The 24,836-nt window shown below is 36.0% G+C and overlaps 2 protein-coding genes and 1 pseudogene across 2 annotated transcripts; 2 read left to right on the top strand and 1 right to left on the bottom strand.

The window, feature by feature from the left end:
* Window positions 1-8,668, bottom strand: part of LOC106779361 — an 11,563-nt pseudogene extending 2,895 nt beyond the window's left edge.
* Window positions 8,669-11,658: 2,990 nt separating this feature from the next.
* LOC106779360 lies at window positions 11,659-14,094 on the top strand. The gene has a single exon (XM_014667454.1). The coding sequence runs from the start codon at window positions 11,659-11,661 to the stop codon at window positions 14,092-14,094; it is 2,436 nt and encodes an 811-aa protein (XP_014522940.1).
* A 4,981-nt stretch (window positions 14,095-19,075) lies between these two features.
* Window positions 19,076-20,335, top strand: LOC106779371 (probable carboxylesterase 8). Its single transcript, XM_014667463.2, has one exon. It carries the CDS (start codon window positions 19,206-19,208, stop codon window positions 20,211-20,213), a length of 1,008 nt encoding a protein of 335 aa, XP_014522949.1. The 5' UTR covers window positions 19,076-19,205; the 3' UTR covers window positions 20,214-20,335.
* Window positions 20,336-24,836: the final 4,501 nt, after the last annotated feature.

Genomic DNA, 24,836 nt, shown 5'->3' with positions numbered 1-24,836 from the left:
TTTCTTCTATCCTTTAATGCATGCGTAATAATTGATAAATTTCTTCTATCCTTTAATGCATGCGTAATAATTGATAAATTTCTTCTATCCTTTAATGCATGCGTAATAATTGATAAATAAATTCTTAATCTTGTTTTATTTTTTACTATTTGACTCCTACATATTAATATTTTATATGCGGATCATATATTTTATCATAATTAAATTTTTTACCATTAAATTTAAACAGTTGATTTTATACCAACAAGTTATCTATACTAGATTTTTAGCGAAGATTAATGTGATATAAATTATCTAACATAGATTAACAGTTGGTATATATAGATTAAAATGTGTGATAGGCAGTGATAATATATATATATATATATATATATATATATATATATATATATATATAATAAAAATGAGTATATAAGTTAAGTAATAATAATTGTAAAATGTATTATATGTGTTCACAGGTATATGACAGGTACATATTATTATGACAGGTAGATAATAATAATAAAAATTATATAATATATATAACAAATGTAAGTAGGTGAATTTTTTTGGTATGTATGATTGTTATGATATGGATGTGTTTTTGGATTGTTAAGTAGTTTGGGTGTGTTTCCGAATTATTTTTAAGTTGTTTGAATGTGTTTTTATATTGTTGTTATGCTATTTGGAAATGTTTTTATGCTTATTTTTTGTTGCGGTCAGACCGTATAGTTATGTTACCAGTTTCTATTATTAGTTATATTGTGTTATTAGTTATATTGTGTTGTTTGAAATATATATATATATATATATATATATATATATATATATATATATGTCTATGACATCCCAACATATAAATACATGGAATGCATCAGGTCATGATAAAGAAAGTAATTAGGAGCGTACAAATGGTAATATTAAGGGATACAATTATTCAAAATATAGGGGGAATTTAAAACCTAATTAAAATCTTAAGAATTTTCTAAAATACAAGACGAAATGAAAGCCTATGAATATGTCAAATACATAAAGTCTTTCAAAATAAAGAACTAAATAATCTGGGTCTAATAGAAGTCCTAGGAATTTGGAGCTGGGTCTTCTTCCGCCTCCAATGCTTGTTCCAGGAGCACATCATCAGCTACTGCTCACATCCAAAGGATTGGGTGATCATCGCAAGGAGGAAGACAAGCACATACAACACACAATATAAGGGTAAGCTAGGTTTCTATAAACAAATAAGGTAATTCAATCGATCTGATGTAATTAAGAAGATTCACACAGAGCATGCAAGTCATCATCAACATAGAAATCATCTTCATAGAATACACCAAAACAAGTATCCTATCATATTATGACTTCTAAACTCATCCGGACTTAGAATGGATGTAGAGCTGGGGCGGGTTGTGCACTTGTGGTGGCCTCTACTGCTTTGCAAAGCCATTGCCGAGGGGTTTCACCCGACCACACACAAGGTTAGTCCGTTATCGCGGAATAGACCTCCAGTGATAGCGCCTACCCTAGGACCTCCCACTACTCTCACCACACACGTCAATTCTCTCTAAGTGAGAATGAAAGACCATTAGAGTGTTAGGGATAACCCTCATATGGAAGCCTCTACATTCATTCTAAACACTAAGAATCTCACCGAGAGATTATGTAGTTACCATCATCCACACACTAGAAAATCTGTTTTATTCCTTTCCCAATTCACATACATTTGAACCAAAATTCACAATCGTATTCTTTCCCAATCATACAAGCTATATACATGTTCACATACAAGACACTCCTTCGTCATGTCATAGAAACAACTAATACATACTCAGACATTACATACTTTCACTGAAACATCACTGGTTAACACAAGTTTCTTTATAACCTTTAATTACCAATACTTGAGTAATTTAAACAGCTTGGAGACCCTCATAAATGGCTTCGGGGGAGGGTCAAAAACCCCCCCAAAACGATCTAAAGAACGTCCAAAACGGACATTCGGAACCCCACAAACTATCAAAAACAAAAACAACAGCAGAAAAGGGCGCCCAACCCCCTTTAAGGGCGCCCGAGCGCCATAATTAAGGTGAAACAGCGCGTTGAAGGGCGCCCGGCCCCCTTCAGGGGCGCCCAAGCGTGGCGTCTACAGTAAACTTCAAGAATTTTCTATAGATTTTGTAGAACTCACATCCCTAAGTTTCGTTTTAGACCTTTTTATGAATTTCTTCCACCCCTAATTCGTCCTTCAGGTTGAATTAAACTTGTTTAAGTGGCTATAAACGTTCCCAACCCCTTTCTTTATCAATTATGCTTCATTATCTACTCTAAAACTCCCATTCTGTTAACTTAAAGGGTCAATTCCAATTGTACTGCCTAGCTACCAATTCTAACCCTTTTAGTACTTCTAATAAGTCATAATTGACTCATCTAAGCTATCCCAAGTGCCTAACCTCATTTCAAATCCTTAAATCTAAAAATCACCATTACCCTTCTTCTAAAACACTTTAAAACATAAACCTACTAGTGGCTTTCTATTTAAGATCTGCATAATCAAAATTTACCCCATCCTAACAGCTCAAATCAACAGCTTATATTAATCATACTGGTTCCACACTTCAGTTTCATAATCCCATACAATAAAGATCAAAAAAATCGCACACATATACATCAAATTTATGAACATCAGGTAAATCATAAAATTTTCTATTTCACAATTACATATACATCATTCCACAAATTTCAAAGAATCTAATACATGCATATCCTAATTTCATAGAATAGAAAGGAAATCCCAACTTCCCTTACCTTTGTTCAACAGCGCAGTATAAATATAATCTAGCCCGCTCTCTTGGAATTTGAAGATAACACTAGAACCACCTATAGATCATTAAATTTGGAACGGAAACAAGTTTTAGAATCTAAGTGAGGTTAGAATTCAAAGAAAAACAAGGTGGGTTATATGCAACAAGATTTTGTTGCATGAATACAACCCTAGAATGACTTAGAAAAGGGGTTTTTCTTACCTGTTGAAGGAAATTGAAATTCGAACAGTAGAAATGTTGCTTGCAGTCTCGAGAACGCTTAAGAGCTCCCTAATCAGAAATTAAACGGTTAGATTTTGTGTTATGGTGGATGGAAAGCATAACACTGAAGTAAGAAGAAGAAGAACTATGTTGGGTTTTAGTGAAACTATCATGACAAAGAAAATAAAAAAAAGGGCTGAACTTTGGAAGGGAATGCTTTAATACAATTTTATTTTAAAACTTTGCCTAATGTTCTGTTGCCACGTATGCACAGTTATATTTTATTTTCCCAGACCTTACAAAAAAAAAAAATATATATATATATATATATATATATATATATATTAGTAATATAATAAAAATGAATATATAAGTTAAGTAATTATAATTATAAGATATATTGTTTGTGTGGACTGATTAATTGAAAAGTCATTACCGATTCTTGGAAGAAAATTACAATCAAAATCAGATAATTATCTATTTAATTTAAAAATTATTATTATTTTTAGATAATATTAATATATTATTTTATGAAATTAAACTATTGTCGATACTTGATGCGGTTTCCTAAAACTATCGGTATTTATTGGAATTTTCCAAAATTGTTGGTACTTGCTAGGTTTTTCCAAAACCATTGGTACTTACTATTGTTATCCAGTTGGGATTTCCAACACCTCCGAAAGTGAAAATAATTTCAATTTCTATTTTGTATTATTGAAATTATTTGATTATCATAAAAATGTTTTAATAATAAAACATGCAAAGAAATAATCTTTGAAACTAAAATTAAATATTATTATATAAAATAAACTATAAACATGGTTCAGTACAATTAATTATTCAGCATAAGAAATAATATTGTTCGATAGTAAAAAAAAGAAACACGTTCTTCACAATAATCATTAATTTTGTTCTTCTTCATTATCTTTTTCATTTGGTACGCTTCCTTGATCAAATATCTAGGTCATGAAGGTATTCACAATGCTCTCACTAGTGCAGAATTGGCTTTTAATGTCACCCCTTAGACGTCAGTTAAGCGGGGACCCGACGAAAATTAATGACCGGTGGCACTTTCGTAAATAAGTTGTCAATATAGACGTCAGTTAAGAGGGGTCCCGACGTCTATAATATGATAGACGTCGGCTCCCCCGAAAAGAGGTAAAAACTAAACTAAAAAGTTAATAAAATATAATTTTTTATTCTATTTAGACGTCTGTTATGTGGGGAACCGACTTCTAAAGCCCTTTAGACATCAATTATTAAGGGAACCGACATCTAAACCCTAAACCCAAAAATTTAAAAAGTCACATTTTGGCTCCATAAAAATGTCTGATCCCGCCAATCCGACTTCTAAAGCACTTTAGACGTTTGTTATTGGGGGAACCGACGTCTAAACCCTAAATCCAAAAATTTAAAAAGTCACTTTTTGGCTCCATATAGACGTCTGATCCTGCCAATCCGACTTCTAAAGCACTTTAGACGTTTGTTATTGGGGGAACCGACGTCTAAACCCTAAACCCAAAAATTAAAAAAGTCACCTTTTGGTTCCATATAAACGTCAATTAGAAGGTACCCCGGCGTTTATAATATTTTAAACGTCGGGGCCCCTCCTAACTGACGTCTATAAGTCTGACAGGTAGGTGAAAAGTCATTTCTTTCAGTCACTTTTTGACTCCATTTAGACGTCTGATCCTGCCACTCCGACTTCTAAAGCACTTTAGACGTCTCTTATTGTGGGAACCGACGTCTAAACCCTAAACCCAGAAATTTAAAAAATCACTTTTTGACTTCATTTAGACATCTGTTATTGGAAAAAACCGACTTCTAAAGCCCTTTAGACGTCTGCTATAAGGGAACCGACTTCTAAATGTCGGCATTAAAACATCGTGATCGTGAGGCAGTCGTTACGCGCACTCATTGTTCATCATCTTCGTCGCGTTTTCTCTCTACGGGTTACGCTTTTCAAGTTCGTTTTCTCACTTTTGCACCATTTTAAATTAGTTTTACTCCGATTACATGACTCTTTGATGCATTATCTTTCATTTGAACCAATTAAAATGCGTTTTCGTTGGGTTTTGGTGCAGTTATTTTCGTGTGCTTGGGCGGCGTTCTTTGGCGGCGATTTCTTGCGTTTTGCACTCTCCAATTCCCTCTACTACGTTTTTAAAACCATCCAATAAAAAAAATATACAATACATTCTCTTCAACTAAAATATAAAATTGTAAACTTGAAATACCATTAGTCAGGAGCAACCTCAAAGACGTCTGACTTGTATGGATCAGACGTCTATATAGACGTCTGACCTATATAGGTCCGACGTCTATAGAGATGTCTGACCATAAAGGGTCCGACGTCTCATTAACGTCACCCTTATAGACGTCGGACAGAGAGCAGAAGTTAAAAGCCCAAAATAACAGACGTCTAAAATCATTTCTGCACTAATATCTTATAATCTTAAAAGCATGATTCAATGAATTTAACTTAATATTTCTTTTGATTGAGATGATGTTATTGTGGATTCTTATTTTTCCTATATACAATGTTTAATAAAAATAAACTAGTGAGACACAATGTAAGCAAATGGATAGCATACATTGTAAGAAATTTGATAAAGATGAGAGTAATATAAAGTAAAATGAAATCGATTATGGTACCGAATAGGAAAACGACCTCACAGCAAAATATATATGCTCAGTGCAGTGCATGCATGGAAAGCTTTCAACAACTTACAACAAAATTCACATAAAAATCTTCTAAAAAATTATAGAAATATACTTTATGAAATCAAAATTATCACTACAAAACATTTCCTTTCTCCCTACAAAACACGAGGGAAGGATGGGGTAGGGAATTGTCAAATAAACCAGGAAAACAAAGGAAATAAAATAATAGATAACATACACATAACCTAAAAAGAAATCAATTTATTGGGCATGTAATGCAAACATCCAATAATTCCATGTGAAAAGAAACAATCAATCATGGATGTCTCCCAAGAAAAATGTATTTGTGGAGAACCTTGCAAAATTACATCACTCACACTTTAGACCTTACTATAGTGAGGAGCAGATGAAGGGTAAGGGTTTGAGAATGATGTATATGCCTTTTAAATCTATAGTAGGGTGTGTAGTCTCAATTATCAATCAAGAAAAATATTGAATATTGAGCTAAGTGATTAAGGTTTGAATTAGTAAAAATATAAATTTCACTACCTTAGACTAAAATCATCGGAATCATTTGTTCGAAAATAGAGGGAAAATGGCAAAGACAAATGTTGACAAAAAAGAAACTTATTAGAACATCAGATTTTAAATATTAATTTTCAGGATTGGCTTAATCGAAATGTCACCTAATTGTGAGTTTTACGTTTACATACTCTAGAGTTTACAATGACAATAACTCACAATCTCCATCAAATTAGTCTACCTATAATATCAAAACTGCTTCATGTATTTGGGACTACAACTTGTACAAATTTCAAAATGAAATAGGAGACAATAACAAACAATGTATAACAAATAACAATTGCTACCTTAAAAACAAAATATTCATGTCCCAAAATGAAAACACAACACCCAACCACCACAACAAATAAAAAATGAAGTAAAACAATCAACGACCACCCACAAATGAAACTCACCTTAATTTCCGACAACCTTCGATCACTGACGAACGTTCAATTTTTGCATAAAATCTCATTCCCTACTCCTTCGATTAACATTCATAATCTATTCAAATTCCTAATTCAACATTCATAATCTATTCAAATTCCTAATTCTAATTCTCCTTCAAATCCCTAATTCTACTAACAAGGTTTCATATGATGCATAAAAATGAAAATTAAATTCCATGTCATAAAAAAATCCACATCACCATGTTTATTATGCACCGAAAATAATGATTTACACAAGATTTAGGCTTGTTTGTTACATATTTTTTAAAAAAAAAAAAACTAATGAATTTTACTTATATGAATTTGTAAAAACCCTGTAAGTACTGGCGGTGTTTGAAAAACCCCATTAGTACTAGCGGAACCGCCGGTAAAACTGCCAGTAATTGTGACGTTGGTTTTCCTAGTAATTTCTGCAACCGTGAGAAACGTATTTAGTGGGGGTTTTAACTCCTGCTAACGTAAAAAATAACCCTGATAAAATTAAATATTTTTGTAGTATTAGAGTACCTCGAAATTGTTTCTCCTTATTCAGAGGGGTTTTAATAGTTTTCAAGATTGTAATATCATCACAAATGAATTTTACACCCAACCTCCTTCCACCACAATGAGAAAACACGTTAGTATTTTTCATTCCCAAACCATTTCATGTTTAAGAAGAATAAGAATGAAAGTGAAACATTCCTTAGCTCAACAATGAAGAACCAAAAAGACAACCTTTTCTTTTAAAGCTTCCATTTTAAATGTTAGGACACACACAAAAATGTCTTAAAATTATTTATTAGATAATATCAACTTAAATTTACATACTAACATATGAAAAATATTCAATAATAAAAATATTTATTTTATAATTTAATATAAATATATTTTATTTTAGATAATTTTTTAAGATAAAATTATTATTATTTTTAAATAATATTATTTTATAAAATAAAATTAAAATATATTGTTTTTAAATTTTATTTTTTAAATGTCTGAGTAATGAAAAATCATAAAAGAAAAAAAATAGTATTGAAAAAAGAATTAATTTACCTAAATAATATTATTTTATGAAATCAAAGGTAAAATATGAAATTAGCAATAAACAGAAATTATATTAAAATGATTTATTAGTTATAGCAATTTTAAATTTTTGTAATTTAAAATGTTGAAAGAATATTAAAAATAAATAATTCATAAAAATAAAAAAGAAATTATGAAAGTTCATGAAGAAAAATCCGCACATGACAAGTGGGTGGTGATGGCCCAAGTTGCCGAGGTTTTAACTCCTTTCCCTGTCTTCTTTCTAAAGTTTAAACGGAGAATATAACTACTAAAATATGATTAGTCGATATTTGCTTTGAAAATATAAAATTGACAATTATTTCATATATCAATAATAATAATAATAATAATAATAATAATAATAATAATAATAATAATGATAATTGTAGCATAGAGAGGATTCAAGTCGGTCGGGGTTACGAAGAAGAAGATCGGGAGTGAACTTGCACCGATAGGAAAAGATATGGTCGTATGGGATAACTGGTTGACTTATATAATGTGGCAGGAGAAAGGTTAGAAAGGNCTGGTTGATCAGGAAGTATGCAGGGAAGATCGGGGTAGGGGTTGCGCCGAAAGGGAACTATGATAACGGCTAAGTTGGTAGTGGAGATAGTTCGCGGATTTGGCGGAGCAAATGGCGGAGCAAGAATCTAGGAAGTGGGAAGCGGTTACGACTGCGGTTACGACTAAGAAGCTAAGTTGTTGGAGGAAATCACGGAACACACGACCTGGCCCAANGTGCNTCNTATTATGGTGGGAATATTTCTCTATAAATAGAACAAGCATAGCTCAGGTAAAAGGTTAGATTGACTTTTCTGAATATTATTACTGTAGTAACTCTGCTGACTTGAGCGTTGGAGTGCTAACCTGCAGGTACTCACCGCTCGGTTTTAAGGTTATTACGAGAAGAATTCCGAAGTGAAGAGAAGAACCATAGTGATCAATTGTCATCTCGTTCCTATCCGAAACATTTTGGCGCCCACCGTGGGGCGAGATAGTTACAAGCCTTTATACGATCACAATGGCAGGAGACCTTTCGCTACAGCTACTTCAAGAAATGCAGCGTCAAATGCAAGAAATGAGAGTCGAAATAGCTGCAATACGGGCTGAACGAGTTCAGAACAGGTTACCTGCTCACTCTGTTCAGCTAGAGACGGTGAACATTGAAAGTGAGGAGAGTGGTCATCGGGCCACTGGGGAAGAGGGGATGAGGAGAAATGACAACGTCAGGAGAGTGGATGAACAAGGTGAACATGAAAGAGGAGGTGGTAGGAGGATGGATGCGAGAGATAGAGAAGAGCGGGTGGGAAATGAAAACAGACAGAATAGGCCAAGAGGTGAGGAGAATGGTCTGAATGTAGGCTAGAGGAACGGTGTTGGGGGTGAAAATAGCGGAGCCAATTTCAATGGCCGTAATGACGGTCATCGAAATGCATCCGACGAACGGGTTCAAACCATTGCCGATCGAGGGATTGAGACACCCGATCAAGCAGAAGGCCTGCATCCATTCACAACGTGTGTAATGCGAACGGGCATGCCAGAAAACAAGGTGCTGCCTGTAATGGAACGGTATGGGGGTTCCACAGATCCTATTAAGCACCTCAGATCCTTCGTCGACGCTATGGCAGTGTATTCTTCGAATGAAATGGTATGGTGCAGAGTCTTTTCTTTATCTCTAAAAGGAGAGGCTCTAGATTGGTTTCATTCGTTGGCACCCCGAACGATAGACTCCTTTGCTACTCTTAGAAGGTTATTCAGCCAACAATATATATCAAGTAAAACACCTGGAATGACGTACACAACCGTGATGAGAATTAGGCAAGGAAGAGAGGAGACACTCAAAGGGTTCATGGAGAGATTTAATCGAATGGCCCGACAGGTACGGAATGTTGATCAAAGATTGATAGTCAGCGCCTTGACTACCGCTTTAAGGCCTGGACCTTTTGTGGATTACTTATACGCAGAAGAACCGCAAAGCATGGCCGACTTGCAGCACAAATTAGCAAGTTTTATCCGAATCGAAGAAGGAAGAGCTCACTATAAAGGCCATGATAATGAACCGAGAGAACAGATGAGGAAAGAAGGACCGAGTAGGGGGACGCAAAGAAGAGAGGAACGACCGGTCGGGCATAGAAGGATAGATCCACCAAGGATGTTGCAGAACGTGCATCACACACCTCTCAATGCTCCTCGTGCCAGAGTAATGGAAGAAGCTTTGAGAGCTGATTTGTTGAAAGTGGTCCGAGCTCCTACACATTTAGGAGCTAATCAGAATAAGTATTGTAAGTACCACCAAAACAGAGGACACACTACCGAAGATTGCAATACCTTGAAAGACAAGTTAGAAAATTTGATTCAGGCCGGGCATTTACAAAAATTCGTGCAACGCCGTCAGACGTCGATACCGATCACCACCAATCACCAAAAGACCAAAAGTAGACACGATCGGAGTAGGAGTAGAAGTCGGAGTAGAGAAAGAGTGACAAGGGGCATCATAAACACTATTTCTGATGGATTCGCAGGAGGAGGCCCATCAATATCTGCCCAAAAAGACATTTACGAAGTTTGCATCATGTAAACCAAGTAGGAGCCGAACGGAGATCTATGCCTGTAATCTCCTTTTCAGATGAAGACTTTCATGCCCCCGACCCTGATCAGGACGACCCGATGGTGATAGTTGCTATGATCGCTCGGTATCAAGTGGGAAAGGTGTTGATTGACCAAGGGAGCTCAGCCAATATTCTATATTGGAAAACATTCGAACAGATGGATATACTAGAAGGGGCCATTCAACCTTTTCATGAGCAAATTGTAGGCTTTGCGGGAGAACGGGTAGATACCAGGGGGTATGTAGAACTCAAAGTCAGCCTGGGATTAGAAAGAGATGCAAAGGAGCTTCAAGTCCGTTTCTTATTGGTAGAGGCGGATACATCATACAATGCACTTTTAGGACGACCTTGCTTGAATGCATTTGGGGCGATTCTATCAACACCACATTTGGTATTGAAATATCCGGATGATCGGGGAAAGGTGTGTACCGTCCGTGCCAATCAAAAGATGGCAAGGGAATGTTATGCGGCTGGACTCAAAGTAAGACAACGACTTCACACGAAACCGGAGGATCGATCGGTGATAGCGGTGGCTGATTTAGACCCAAGGTTAAACACGGACGATCGGTTGGAGCCTATGGGTGAAACCCAACCGATCAGTCTAGGAAACGAACCGGACAGGTACACAGCGATCGGGAAAAGCTTGAGTGAAGAACAAGCGAAGGAAGTGGATAGAATTTTGTTTAAAAACAAGGATCTATTTGCATGGGTACCATCTGATATGCCGGGAATACACCCTGATATTATCTCTCATAAACTATCAATATTTCGTGATGCTCGACCGGTCGCACAAAAGAAAAGAAGATTAGGCCCTGAAAAGAGACAGGCGGTAGATGAAGAGGTATAGAAATTGTTAGATGCGGGATTCATCCGTGAAGTGAAATATACTACCTGGTTGGCTAATGTAGTTCTGGTCAAGAAATCTAATGGTAAATGGAGGATGTGTACAGATTTCACCGATCTGAATAAAGCCTGTCCAAAAGACACTTATCCTCTCCCTAGCATCGATGGTTTGGTTGATGGGGTATCTGGCTATAAAATACTGAGCTTTCTGGACGCTTATTCGGGGTACAATCAGATACCGATGCACTCTCCCGACAGAGAAAAGACTGCATTCATTACCGAACGAGGTACATATTGCTATAATGTAATGTCGTTCGGTTTGAAGAATGCTGGAGCTACCTATCAGAGGCTTATGGATAAAGTGTTTGAGAATCAGATAGGACGTTGTATGGAGGTATACGTCGATGATATGGTTATACGTAGCCATTCTTTGGAAGACCACGTCAAAGATCTAGAGGAGGTACTGGGACAAGTTAGAAAATATGGGGGATGAGGTTAAATCCCGCAAAATGCACGTTCGGGGTTAACACGGGAAGGTTTTTGGGGTTCATGCTGACTGATAGAGGAATAGAAGCGAATCCCGATAAATGCAAGGCCATTCTGGAAATGCGAAGCCCAAACAGTTTAAAAGAAATACAATGCCTAGTCGGTCGGTTGACATCCTTATCACGATTCATCCCCAAATTAGCCGAGAAGATTAAACCCATTTTGAAACTCATGAGAAAAAACACCCCCGAAGGATGGAATGAGGAGTGTGAAGAAGCATTCAAGGGAGTAAAAGAAATCCTAACCGTCCCACATGTCATGGGAAGACCTGATCTCGGTCACGCGTTGCATATCTTCCTGGCAGTAACTGATACTGCCATTAGTGCAGCTCTGATCCAAGAAGAGCCTCAGTTCAAATTAGTTTACTTTGTTAGTCGAAGCCTGAAAGAAACGGAAGTTCGGTATCAAAAGTTGGAGAAGGTAGCCTTATCTCTTTTATATGTCGCCCGTCGTCTTCGACCTTATTTCCAAGGATATCAAGTGATAGTCCGAACAGACTACCCAATAGCTAAAATCTTACGCAAACCAGATTTAGTCGGAAGGATGATAGGGTGGTCCGTTGAGCTGTCCGAGTTTGGGTTGCAGTGTGAACCCAGAGGTTCGGTAAAGGGACAACACTTAGCCGAATTTGCAGTGGAACTACCATATACAATACCTACGCATGCCTGGAAACTTTATGTGGACAGATCAGCATGCAAAGTTGGAGGAGGAGCGGGAATTGTATTGGTAGGACCGAACGATATGATTGTTGAACAATCTATCGTCTTTAAGTTCAAGGCAAGCAACAATCAGGCTGAATATGAGGCATTGATTGCTGTGGGAATGGAACTCGCTCGGGACGTTGGCGCAGACAGTTTGGCATGCTATACTAATTCGCAGGTAGTAGAGGGGCACATGAACGGTAGTTACCAGGTCAAAGACGATTATTTACTGCGATATTTTCATAAAGCGAAGCAGTTACAAACACGTTTTGGTGAATTCACAATCACCCATGTGCCACGAGAGCAGAACACTCGTGCCGACCGGTTATCCAAGTTGGCTAATGGAAAAGAAAAAGGGGTTTTAAATTCAGTCATTCGACAGGTATTATCCGAACCGACCGTAGGCTGTTATGCCATTTCTTCCCCCACCAATTCGAACAAGCAGATTTGTTGGAAAGATGAAATTATCCGACTTATACGACGACAAGACGAAGGGCATAATCTGCAGGCTGAAGAAACAAAGAAAATATCCAGGTATTGTCTGATCGGGGAAGATTTATATCGTAGAGGGTATCTCACACCGATCATGAAATGTTTATCCATGGATGAAGCAAGTTACGTCTTGCGTGAACTGCATCATGGCATATGTGGCAGACGTACAGGGGGGCGAGCACTGAAAGCACGTGTTCTGAGGGCTGGATTCTTTTGGCCTACATTAGAGCAAGATTGTTTATCCTTTTCACAAAAGTGCATATCATGCCAGAAGCACGACAACGTTTTTCACGCCCCAGCGTCAGAATTACACAACATTTTCTCCCCTTGGCCGTTCGCCCAGTGGGGTATGGATATAGTGGGACCATTCCCGCTAGGTCGATCTCAAAAGAAGTTTTTCCTAGTTGCTGTAGATTATTTCACCAAATGGGTCGAGGCTGAACCACTGGCCAGAATCTCCACCGCACAAGTTAAACGGTTTATATGGCGTCTCATATGCAGATTCGGCCTACCGAAGATGATAATAACAGACAATGGAAGACAATTCATAGATAAACGGTTACAAAGTTTTTATAAGGAGTTAGGCATCACAAGCATCACAAGTTCGGTGGAACATCCCCAAACGAACGGTCAGGCTGAAGCAGCGAATAAAATCATAGTTAATGAACTTAAGAAACGCTTGGGAGAAGCTAAAGGAGGGTGGGTAGACGAGATCAATCATGTTTTATGGGGTTATCGTTGTTCCCCACATGGTTCAACAGGAGAGTCGTCGTTCAATCTGACCTATGGAACAGATGCCATGCTACTTGTGGAGGTTGGGGAACCGACGGTAAGAAGACAACTGTCGGATATGACGATCAATAATGAACAGCTCAGAAGCAATTTGGATGTGATAGACGAACGGCGTCATGTAGCGGCTATCAAAAATGAAGCATACAAGAGGTTGGTAGCACGAAGATATAATACTAAGGTCAAACCCCGACGATTCATGGAAGGGGATCTGGTTTGGCGTAAGACAGCAGATGCAAGGAAAGCTCCTACTAAAGGGAAACTAGCAGCGAACTGGGATGGACCGTTCAGGGTAAAAGAAGACTTGAACAATGGAGCTTATCGCTTGGAATACTTAACGGGCGAAAGCATACCGAACACTTGGAACGCATCTCATCTGAAGTTTTACTTTAGTTGATTCACATCTCTATTTGTTATGGGGAATAAGGCGGGGTGGTCCTATGTACTCACCTGTCCATGCTATTTGCAATACTTTATGAATAAACTCATAAGTTACACTTGTAATCTATTCGGTGCTATCCTTTTAATCAAGTTAATCATTCTCTTATGTTGTTATTATTACTGGTGAATAAGGTGATACCTATCGGGTAAGGGGAATAAGGAGCCTATTATCTTTTTAATCAAGTTAATCATTCTCTTATGTTGTTATTATTATTGGTGAATAAGGTGATACTTATCGGATAAGGGGAATAAGGAGCTTATTATCTTTTTGACCAAGTTACTCATTTTCTTATGTTGTTATTATTATCGGCGAATAAGGTGATACCTATCGGGTGAGAGGGATAAGAAGTTTACTATCTTTTCAATCAAATTGTTCATCTTGTTATGCTTTATTCGTATTTTTGTATTTAAGTAATACCTATCGGGGTGAACGCAATTAACTATCCGATCGGGACCGATACTCTTCATATTCTCGAAGGATAACGAAGATCATTATATTTTCATGGGAAATAAGGAAGTTATCAAACTATTCAAATAGCAACATGTTACGAAGATACTACTAAGAGTGTTCATACAGCATTTAAACATAACAAACTTATATAATAACAATTGTTTAAAAAGACACTAACAGTCTTATATAGCTACTATTTCAAATTGTTCTTCAACTTTTGTCAGCAGGATCAGTAGTCTTGGATGCCAGATCGGTAGCAGCAGACACCTGACCGTCTACCACTGTTTCTACGTTTTCGGTATTTGTCGTGACTTGGCTGCCTAGATCAATCAACTTCCCATCAACAACCACCTTCATGATGTCAAAACTTGGATCGGTCAAAGGAGTGTTGAAGAAATAGTGACATTGAGCAATTCCTTGCTCAAATCCTAATTCCCTTTCCAAGCACACTTGATCCCCCAGCCGGGCAGTTTCCGCAACCAAATTATCTCGCTCAATGATCAGGTCGTCACGCTCCTTAGTTAAGTTTTTGTTATTGTTGGTCAGCTCTTGAACGCTGTTATTCAGGGTGTCTATGGAAGATTTAAGACTAGCAACCTCTTTCTACGACTCGTTCAGCTGATCCGTCGCTTTCACCCGATCATCCTCGGCTGGCTTAGTCAATTCCTCAATGCGTAAAGTTAAAGCAATATTCTTCTTCTTGAAATCCGCCAACTCGTTCATGGCCATTTCCAGCTCATTCACCAACAACGGTTTGGTTGTCCCAGCAGAATAATTCAAACAAATACTCGCTCGAGCTATCAATTCATATGCCATGTTGAGGGATTCACTAGGCGTCATGTCCTTGAACGGTTTCCTTTCCTCTGGTGTGAGGTTGAACTGCAACCGGTCAGATACGTGAACGTTCGGGTCTAATGGCCCGGTTAGCAACGGCAGGCTCATTTTTTGTTTCTTGGGTGGGGAAGGTGTTTTCTCTGCTTTCCTTTTAGGTTTGCCTCTTGCAGCATGGGATTTGACAGTCTTCGTCTCAACCACATCTTCTACCGAATCAGTTATTTTCAAGGCTGGATTGACTGTAGAAGTGGGTTTTGCTGGTGACACAGGGGACGAGGAACTCTCAGCAACTTTCTTAAGCTTCTTCTGAGCCATCAATCGAGCAAAAGCAGCATGCTGATCCATTCCTTCAAATAGTTCTGTAAATAAAAAGTAAATTTAGGCAAGTCAATAAGGATAGACGATCGGTACAACAATCGGATGCAAGACGTACCTAGCACTTTGTTTTGTAATTCATCGGTGCCAAGAAGTTTTATCAACATGCGGGATGACGTCTTACGGGGTAACTGATCGATCTTATTAATTATCTTCAACTCATCTTCAGTCATATCTGTTGTTGGCCACGACTCTAACCAGGTGGGCTCTTCGGTCCAATATAAAGGAAATTTTGGCTCACCATCATTCAGAAAATATTTTGCCCGACCGGGCTCGCGAATAGCTATTTTACAGTAATTCGCCTTAAAATCTTTGTATGAAGAATTAAAAGAAGAGAATAACTGTTTATCTTTGGCTGGAAGAAGAGAAACCCAAGACCTACTAGAGTTAGGGAAAACACGGAAGAAATACAAGAAAGACTTAGGGGTAGGGTCAAACTATAATCCGGTGCATAACACCTGGAAGGCTTGCATGCAAGCCCACCCGTTAGGGTGAAGTTGGGCAGGGCATATATTCAAGTATTTTAGTACACCCATTTGAAATTCAATAAAAGGAAGTCGTACGCCTAGATCTTTGAACAAAGTGATATATACATAGAAAAAATCTAAACCATACCCCTCCCGACCGTGACATGCTCTCTCATTCGATCGGCATACTACTAGTGTATAATCATCAACCTCCCTAAAGTCAGACAGTATATATACCTTTTGCAATAGATGTCTTATGGTAGCTCTACGAATGTAATAAGGAAGATAGTTTTGTACCTCATGGGGAGCCCACTCATACCCTTCTACCCTGGGCGGTGCTACAATAGATGTCCAGGTTCGGGAATCATCGATATTAAATTCCACGTAAAAATGACCGGACGAGCTACTAGAATCACTGGAAGTACTAGAAGATGACTTTGACGATGATGAAACCCTACGATCAGTACCCCCCAAACGGTCATCACCAGACTTCTCAGTTGATGGAGAAGAGGTAGACATTACCTTGTTTCACGCGACGATCGGTAATTACAATAACTCGTTCGGGATTCAATGGCGAATGAACTATGCAGAGTGAAAATGACAGTGGTCCCTCCCCCCTATTTATAGCCGAGATAAACGGTTTCATGTCATCATCTCCACCGTTTATTTACTTTAGATCTAACGGTAAAGAATTCGTGCCTGTTCACGTCTCTAGTGCTGACATCATGGGTTAATCTCAGCCATCCTTGATTCCTCATCCTACGGTTGGAAATGAAACGTCTTTTCAAGAGTTAAAACCCTCCATCCGCCATATCTCTTCAAACAACGAACATAATTGTTGAGAAACCCTTACGCTCTTATCATCGCTAAGGGCTTGGGGGGCTTATGTAGCATAGAGAGGATTCAAGTCGGTCGGGGTTACGAAGAAGAAGATCGGGAGTGAACTTGCACCGATAGGAAAAGATATGGTCGTATGGGATAACTGGTTGACTTATATAATGTGGCAGGAGAAAGGTTAGAAAGGCCTGGTTGATCAGGAAGTATGCAGGGAAGATCGGGGTAGGGGTTGCGCCGAAAGGGAACTATGATAACGGCTAAGTTGGTAGTGGAGATAGTTCGCGGATTTGGCGGAGCAAATGGCGGAGCAAGAATCTAGGAAGTGGGAAGCGGTTACGACTGCGGTTACGACTAAGAAGCTAAGTTGTTGGAGGAAATCACGGAACACACGACCTGGCCCAATGTGCTTCCTATTATGGTGGGAATATTTCTCTATAAATAGAACAAGCATAGCTCAGGTAAAAGGTTAGATTGACTTTTCTGAATATTATTACTGTAGTAACTCTGCTGACTTGAGCGTTGGAGTGCTAACCTGCAGGTATTCACCGCTCGATTTTAAGGTTATTACGAAAAGAATTCCGAAGTGAAGAGAAGAACCATAGTGATCAATTGTCATCTCGTTCCTATCCGAAACAATAATAATAATAATAATAATAGTAATAATAATAAAAATAAAACTCAAATGTAAAACCTATGCCAATCAGATTAGAAAAGTTATATGATTCTTTAATTTTTATTTATATATACATATATATATATATATATATATATATATATATATATATATATATATATATATATATATATATATATATATATATATATATATCGAATCAATCATGTACTATAGTTAGTCTATTTATTAACTCGTGATTATAATAAGTTACCTTTCATAAAATTATTAAGAAAAATGAAAAGTTCGGTCTTTGCTATTTTTAGGCTAAATAAAATTTAAAAAATTGAAAACATTCTCCAAGTAAACAAAGATAAATATGATAACATAATAGTTATCAGTAAATATTAAATAGCATCTATCAAGGAGAAATATAATACACCATAAGTATAAGAAGTTTATAATTTTCGAATGAAGTTACAGAGCAAATCAACAAAAATATAGATCAAATTTCAGTTATATGGTGTAAGTTTAGAAAAAGGAAATTCCGAAATTATTCACAAAATTGTGTTTCATTTCTCAACTAAATTGTGTACATATGTCATTTATATACTTTGTGAAAATATATAAAGCATTCTTCAATATTGAGACAGAAAATAATACCATGGCAAAATATTAAGACAGAAAATAACATACTATATGGTACAATTTTTTTTATTTTGAAAATTTTGATTACATTCTTCAATATTCTTAAATAGGCGACAAAACATCTCTTTAGAGTAAATATTTTACATAAATATGAAAGATTCAAGGAGATATACAATAAAGAGGAGAATTATAAAATGTTTTTCAAAAGTAATTACTAAGATTCCTAACAACTATAAAAAAAAGTATAAAAGAATCTATTAAATACATTTGTAGACATTATATATGTGAACACAATAAAGAATGTAAAATGAGTAGGTGGATTTGATCTTATGTGCCAAAACCTCGTAAAAATTGTTTGCGTTGCTTTGTAGCAATGGCATGACGACACTATGAGGTGATAGAATTTGTAACCTATTGTTAGGTTGTACTGCACAATCATTAATGCAAAACCATCAAAGGTGTTGGATAAATAAATGTATAGCTGTACGATGTTATGTTTTAATGATATTTTTTAATTATTATTGTAAAGAAGAATGCGATGAATAATGCATGTTGTAAAAAATAGGATAATGATACATAGACAATTTTTTTTTACAATATTTGAACATTATCATATGTGTTATTATATGATTGATTTAAATGATACAATGATACCAGTATAGACTAATCACAAAATAACAATTATAATGATGTTCAAATATTGTCAATGTTCAAATATTGTGAAGGAAATTTTCCGTAAGAATCTTTATCCTAAATAAATATGCATGTTGCACGACGACTTTCACTTCAATTCACAGTGACACCATTAAATCCTTCTTCATATAAACACCTTTTGGTGAAGAATGTCAGAACCACGAACTCCACTACCTTCTTTTTCTTCATCCGCCATGGATCCTTTCGACTTCCTCAAAATCAAACTTAACCCCGACGGTTCCCTCACCAGAAACTACGTCGTTCCAACGGTTCCTCCTTCCCCGACACCCCCCACTTCCCAACCATCTCTTTCCCTCGACATCCCTCTCAATGCCGCCGCCAACACCTCCCTCCGCCTCTTCCTCCCGCACCCTCCGCCCGCCCAAAAACTCCCCTTCATCCTCTACTTCCACGGCGGCGGATTCATCCTCTACCACCCCTCCTCCGCCATCTTCCACCAATCCTGCTCCTCCCTCGCCGCCTCCCTACCAGCCGTCATCGCCTCCCTCGACTACCGCCTCAGCCCCGAGCACCGTCTCCCGGCCGCCTACGACGACGCCCACGACGCCCTGCTCTGGGCCCAGTCCCAGGCCCGTGACCCAGCCCAGGCCCATCCCTGGCTCCGCGACCACGTGGACTTCTCCAAGTGCTTCCTCATGGGAAGCAGCGCCGGGGGAAACATCGCCTACTTCGCAGCGCTCCGTGCACTCGACCACGATCTCTCCCCTCTCAAAATCCTCGGAATCGTGATGAACGTTCCCTATTTCAGTGGGTCCCAGCGCTCCGACTCTGAGCTCCGCCTCGTTAACGATCATATCGTGCCGTTACCCGCTAACGACCTCATGTGGTCCCTTTCGCTCCCGGAGGGCGCGGATCGCGACCACGTGTACTGCAATCCGACGACGGCGGAGGCCGTTCACGGAGACAAAATCGGACGGCTGCCCGCGTGTTTCATCAACGGATACGGTGGAGATCCTTTGGTGGACAAGCAGAAGGAGTTGGCGAAGATTTTGGAGACGCGTGGCGTGCGCGTGCAGAAACGTTTCGTGGAGGACGGGTACCACGCTGTGGAGATCTTTGATGAAGCTAAGGCCCTCGCCTTGGCCCAAAATATTAAGAACTTCGTCCTCTCTTTGACTTCTCAATCCTCTATTTGACTCTTTCATTTCTTCTATCATTTTTATTTCAAAATGCTAGTTTAAATGTTACAGAGAGAATGCCATATTTAGGGTTGCTGTGCATGAAAAAAGTTTGTAATAAATGTGATGAATGTAATTGAGTAAGTGTTTTTATATATATTTAAAAAATAATTTAATATAAAAAATATTTTTATAATTTTTGTTTTGATGAGATTCTTGTGGGCAGGAGGGGTTAGGTTTTTTAGCTTTAAAGGAGAACTTTTCCCTACAGAAATTAATGTGAATTGACAGACAAAACAAAGTAGATGAGGTTAGTTGTAATAATTAAGATGGTTGAGAGTAAAAAGGCTAAATTTGATGCCGTGGTGTTTCTTTTTCATTCATTTACAAAACATATGAGATGTAGAAAGTGTGATAATGATATTTCTGACTTCAAACTTTAACACACTTTTAATTTTGCCACGTGCACGTCCATGTGAAAAAGATTTAAGAAAATATAAAATGAGGTGAAAATGTAAGTCAGAAGAATTACAAGGTTTTCATTTTTGGGTTTAAAAAATTGGCAATCTCAATTGCATGAGAGAGTGTCCTCCCATCCACAAATCTCTCTTGAGGAGAACTGACTGTTCATCTATTTTGCATTATTTACTGGACCGACGTCGTTTATTAGAATCTTGTTTATCGTCTTATGCTATTTTAAAGTATTAACGAACACTGAAAACATCATTGACGAATATTCCAATGATGGCAAAAATCACCATTGACGTGGTTTTCAAACTTTTTGTCGTTCGTTTGGATTATCTTTTGTTCTTGTTCGGTGGATGTAACTTGTTTTTTATTTTTTTTTTACCATTTTGGGATTATTATGTTTTTTGGTTATTATTTTGAGTTTTTTTGGACTTTATTTGGTATAGTGTAGGTATTATTGCAATTGAGGAAGTTGGTGAAAGTTTGTCACCAAGAAACCAAGTTTTGTATAATTCTTGCTGTAAAAATGGATGGTAACCAAAGACTAAATAAGTAGGAATCTAAGGCTAATGTTTTGCACAACAGGATGTCAACATAGTTCATGACATGAATTCTGAAGTAGAAAAATATTTTTTCAAAATTAAAGGGCATAGAAGTCATCTTAAGGATGACCACATTTATATCCAACTTCATCACCAAGGAACCAAGTTTAATATAACTTTTGTCTCAAAAATGAGTGGTGACCAAAGGCCAAATAAGTGGGGACATTTTTAATATCCAAAATCCAATCACAAACAAACTTGTCCTTAAACCGTTAGAGTTCCTCTTGAAAACAATAAAATGGAAAGAAAATGAATAAAATGTCCAATTTTAAATCAAAGGTCCAAAGTATAACAATTTCACTGGCTTACACTTGTGTAATTGAACATTGTTTTTCCTTCGTATTTATCAACATCATCTCACAACTCCATAAATGTCACAACAATAATTCTACGGTCATATCTACATCAAACAAAGTCTAAAATACAAATAATGTCATAGTACTTCAATCAAACGAACAAATATTATAATTAAAAAACCAAGACTAAAGAGTTACGTGTTGGGTTGGATTGAAGTGTGCATGTGTTGTCCTTGGAAGGATTGTTTGTTGTCTATAACGATTCAACAATATTCCAAAAAGCAATTCAAGATTATGGGTCTCCAAAAACAACAAAGTCAATTTTAGTTTCTCGACTAGTAAATCAATTTACAAAAACAAAGTGGATAGATCAATTTACAAAATGCCCAATCTTTTATCAAAAGTCCAAAGTATATATAAAACTTGGTTTCTTGATGATGGAGTTGATAAAAATATGGTCATCATCGACTTAAGATGACTTCTATGTCCATTAATTTTAAAAAAAATATTTTTCCAATTCAAAATTCATGTCATGAGTTGTGTTGACCTCGTTGTGCAAAACATTAATCTTGGATTCCCACTTATTTGACCTTTGATCCCTACCCATTTTTGGAACAAAAGTTATACAAAATTTGGTTTCTTAGTGACAAACTTCACATTGTTCATCAACTTCCTCCATTGTAAATATACCTACATTGCATCAAATAAGTTTCAAAAAAATCAAAATAACACTCAAAAAAGAACAATCCCAAATGGTAAAATATTTTAAAAACAAGTCAAACCCACCGAACAAAAAAGATAACACAAACAACAGCTCATGTCAATGGTAGTTTCTGCCTTCAATAATATTTCAAAACGTTTGCCAATCAGCGTTTGTTGGTACTTCGAACTATGGAATGACGATACAAAACTTCGATAAACAACGTCTGTTCAATGAACATGCAAAATGAATGAACAACCAATTCTGCACAAAAGAAGTTTATGAGTGAGAGAACGTTCTCTCTCGAATTTTTTTTCACAAATGAGGTTCCAATTTTTGAAACCCAAAAATAAAGCTCTAAAAAAATAAAAACTCCTACAACTCCTCTGACATATATTTCCACATCATTTTCATTTTTTTAAATATTTTTCCACATAGACCAATTAAAGACTGACACAAAATTAAAAGTTTGTCAAAATTTCAGAGTTGAAATATCATTATCGTACAAAGTATTCTTCACTTATTTGATTGATGTCACTTGTACTCAAAACTATAGTTATAAAATCCGGTTGGACCGGTTACGCATTTTAACAAATTTTTCCTTGCACGTCCTCATTCTGGAATTTATTTTTCGAAACAAACTTAATCAATTTTGAAACAATTTTTCAAAAGATACTCACCACTCTTAATTCGAAAAAAAAATCTTAAATTAAATTAGTAAATTTTAAAAAATAAAATCTAAAATGATGAAGTGGGAAAGAAATTTGATAAGGTGAGGAAAGAAACAGTAGAATGTGTGATATCATAAACTGGGGAAAACTCAAATAGGGCTTTTAGTTTGTGTACTCCTCAAATTTTTTTAATAGGATTTTTTAAATAAAGTTTTCATTAATATATTTGAATGATATGAAATTCTGTAAAAAGCTTTTCATAATAAAATTATGAAAAGATATTTTCCAAAATGCATAAAATAACTTAGTTTTGATTCTGAACAACGAAATTAAATGACTATTACATATTTTTTAAATTATATTTAATCAATTAAAAAAAATTAAATATGTTTAGTGAATCAAAATTTCAACGTTTTATTATTACATAATTTTCTTATACAAACAAGAAACTAAATTTATTGAAAACTCTATATTGATCTCATTAAAAAAATTTGTATGTAATTTTTTGACAAATTAAAAATATTTATATTTTTAACAAATTAAAAATTAATTATATATTTTTTATTTGAAATAAATATTTTTTTCTAAAATGAAGACTTATGAACTGATCATGGTCCATAGAATTTTTATAGATTTTTTGGTTCTATTAATTTTTTCAATTGAGGTTTTTTTTTATCCTAATCCATATTAATCAAGACTAAATTATATAAGAGAAGCCAAATTGAAAAATTAAAAAATAAATTTTTGAAAAAGTTTTTTCAACGAGGTATTTTTTTTTTTGCGTTTTAATATTTTTCTTTATATGAAGTATTTTTTTTTTCTTCCACTTCTTCCTCTGCAATAGTCTCTATGTAACGATGACAGTGATGGAAGTAATAAGAATGACAATGGTAATATGGTGTAATAGTGAAAGATGGTTTAGTTTTTTCGCTGTTAGTTCAGAGGTGCAGTTACTAACCGTGGGGATTGTAGGAAGCAATAACCACAAACAAGCTACCTGAGGCCTGATGTTTGATATGGTATGGGCCCAAATATACATTTCTGTTCAGTTTTTTCTTCCTACAGATGCATATTGCTGTCTGCACTCCCTTAACTTTGAAAATGAGATTTGTATCCTTGATGGTGTATTTCAATTGAGATTTCCTGGGTAAATACTATGGGAAGCCTCCAAAATAGAGAAAATATGATGAATTAATAACAGAACATTGAAATTTTGAAGTTGCAATTCAATAACATCTAGAACGAGGATTATCTTTAATTATTTATTTTCAATGTTACTTCAACATTAGATTAAATGCTAAATTATACATTTAAGTAATGAAAATGATTAAAAGTGCATTCTCTATTATCCCTCATCACTATCCCTTAGACACATAATCATCACATAGCAAATTGGCAACAATTAGAAAGGAATATCAGATTCTCAAATATTAGAACTTAGAATATATATATATATATATATATATATATATATATATATATATATATATATATATATATATATATATAAAACAAAAGTCAATCAATCAACCTGGTAGCGCAAAATCAGTCTTCTATTCCGGACTCTAGAGTATCACACATTTTCAAAAGTTAAGAAAATTAATTCTAAATTAGTCAATTTTAAATTTCAATTGAAAATATTGAAAAATATTAAAAATATATAATTCATATAAATAAAAAAGAAATTATGAGAGTACATGAAAAACCAACGCATGATTAGTGGGTGCTGATGACCCAAGTTGTTGGAGGTTTGAACTCTTTTCCTTGTCTTCTTTATAAAGTTAAATGGAAAATATAACCATATATGATTAGTTGATATTTGCATGAAAAATATAAAATTGAAAATTATTTCATGCCAAATATTTTATAATAATAATATAACTTAAATGTAAAACATATACCAA

The sequence above is a fragment of the Vigna radiata genome, unplaced genomic scaffold, assembly GCF_000741045.1.
Source record: "Vigna radiata var. radiata cultivar VC1973A unplaced genomic scaffold, Vradiata_ver6 scaffold_194, whole genome shotgun sequence".
NCBI lineage: Eukaryota > Viridiplantae > Streptophyta > Magnoliopsida > Fabales > Fabaceae > Vigna > Vigna radiata.
This window is presented reverse-complemented; position numbering and strand designations above follow the sequence as displayed.

Excerpts from the sequence above, each read along its gene's own strand:
- LOC106779360 (XM_014667454.1), top strand. The coding sequence starts at position 11,659 with ATGAGGTTAAATCCCGCAAAATGCACGTTCGGGGTTAACACGGGAAGG.
- LOC106779371 (XM_014667463.2), top strand. The coding sequence starts at position 19,206 with ATGTCAGAACCACGAACTCCACTACCTTCTTTTTCTTCATCCGCCATG.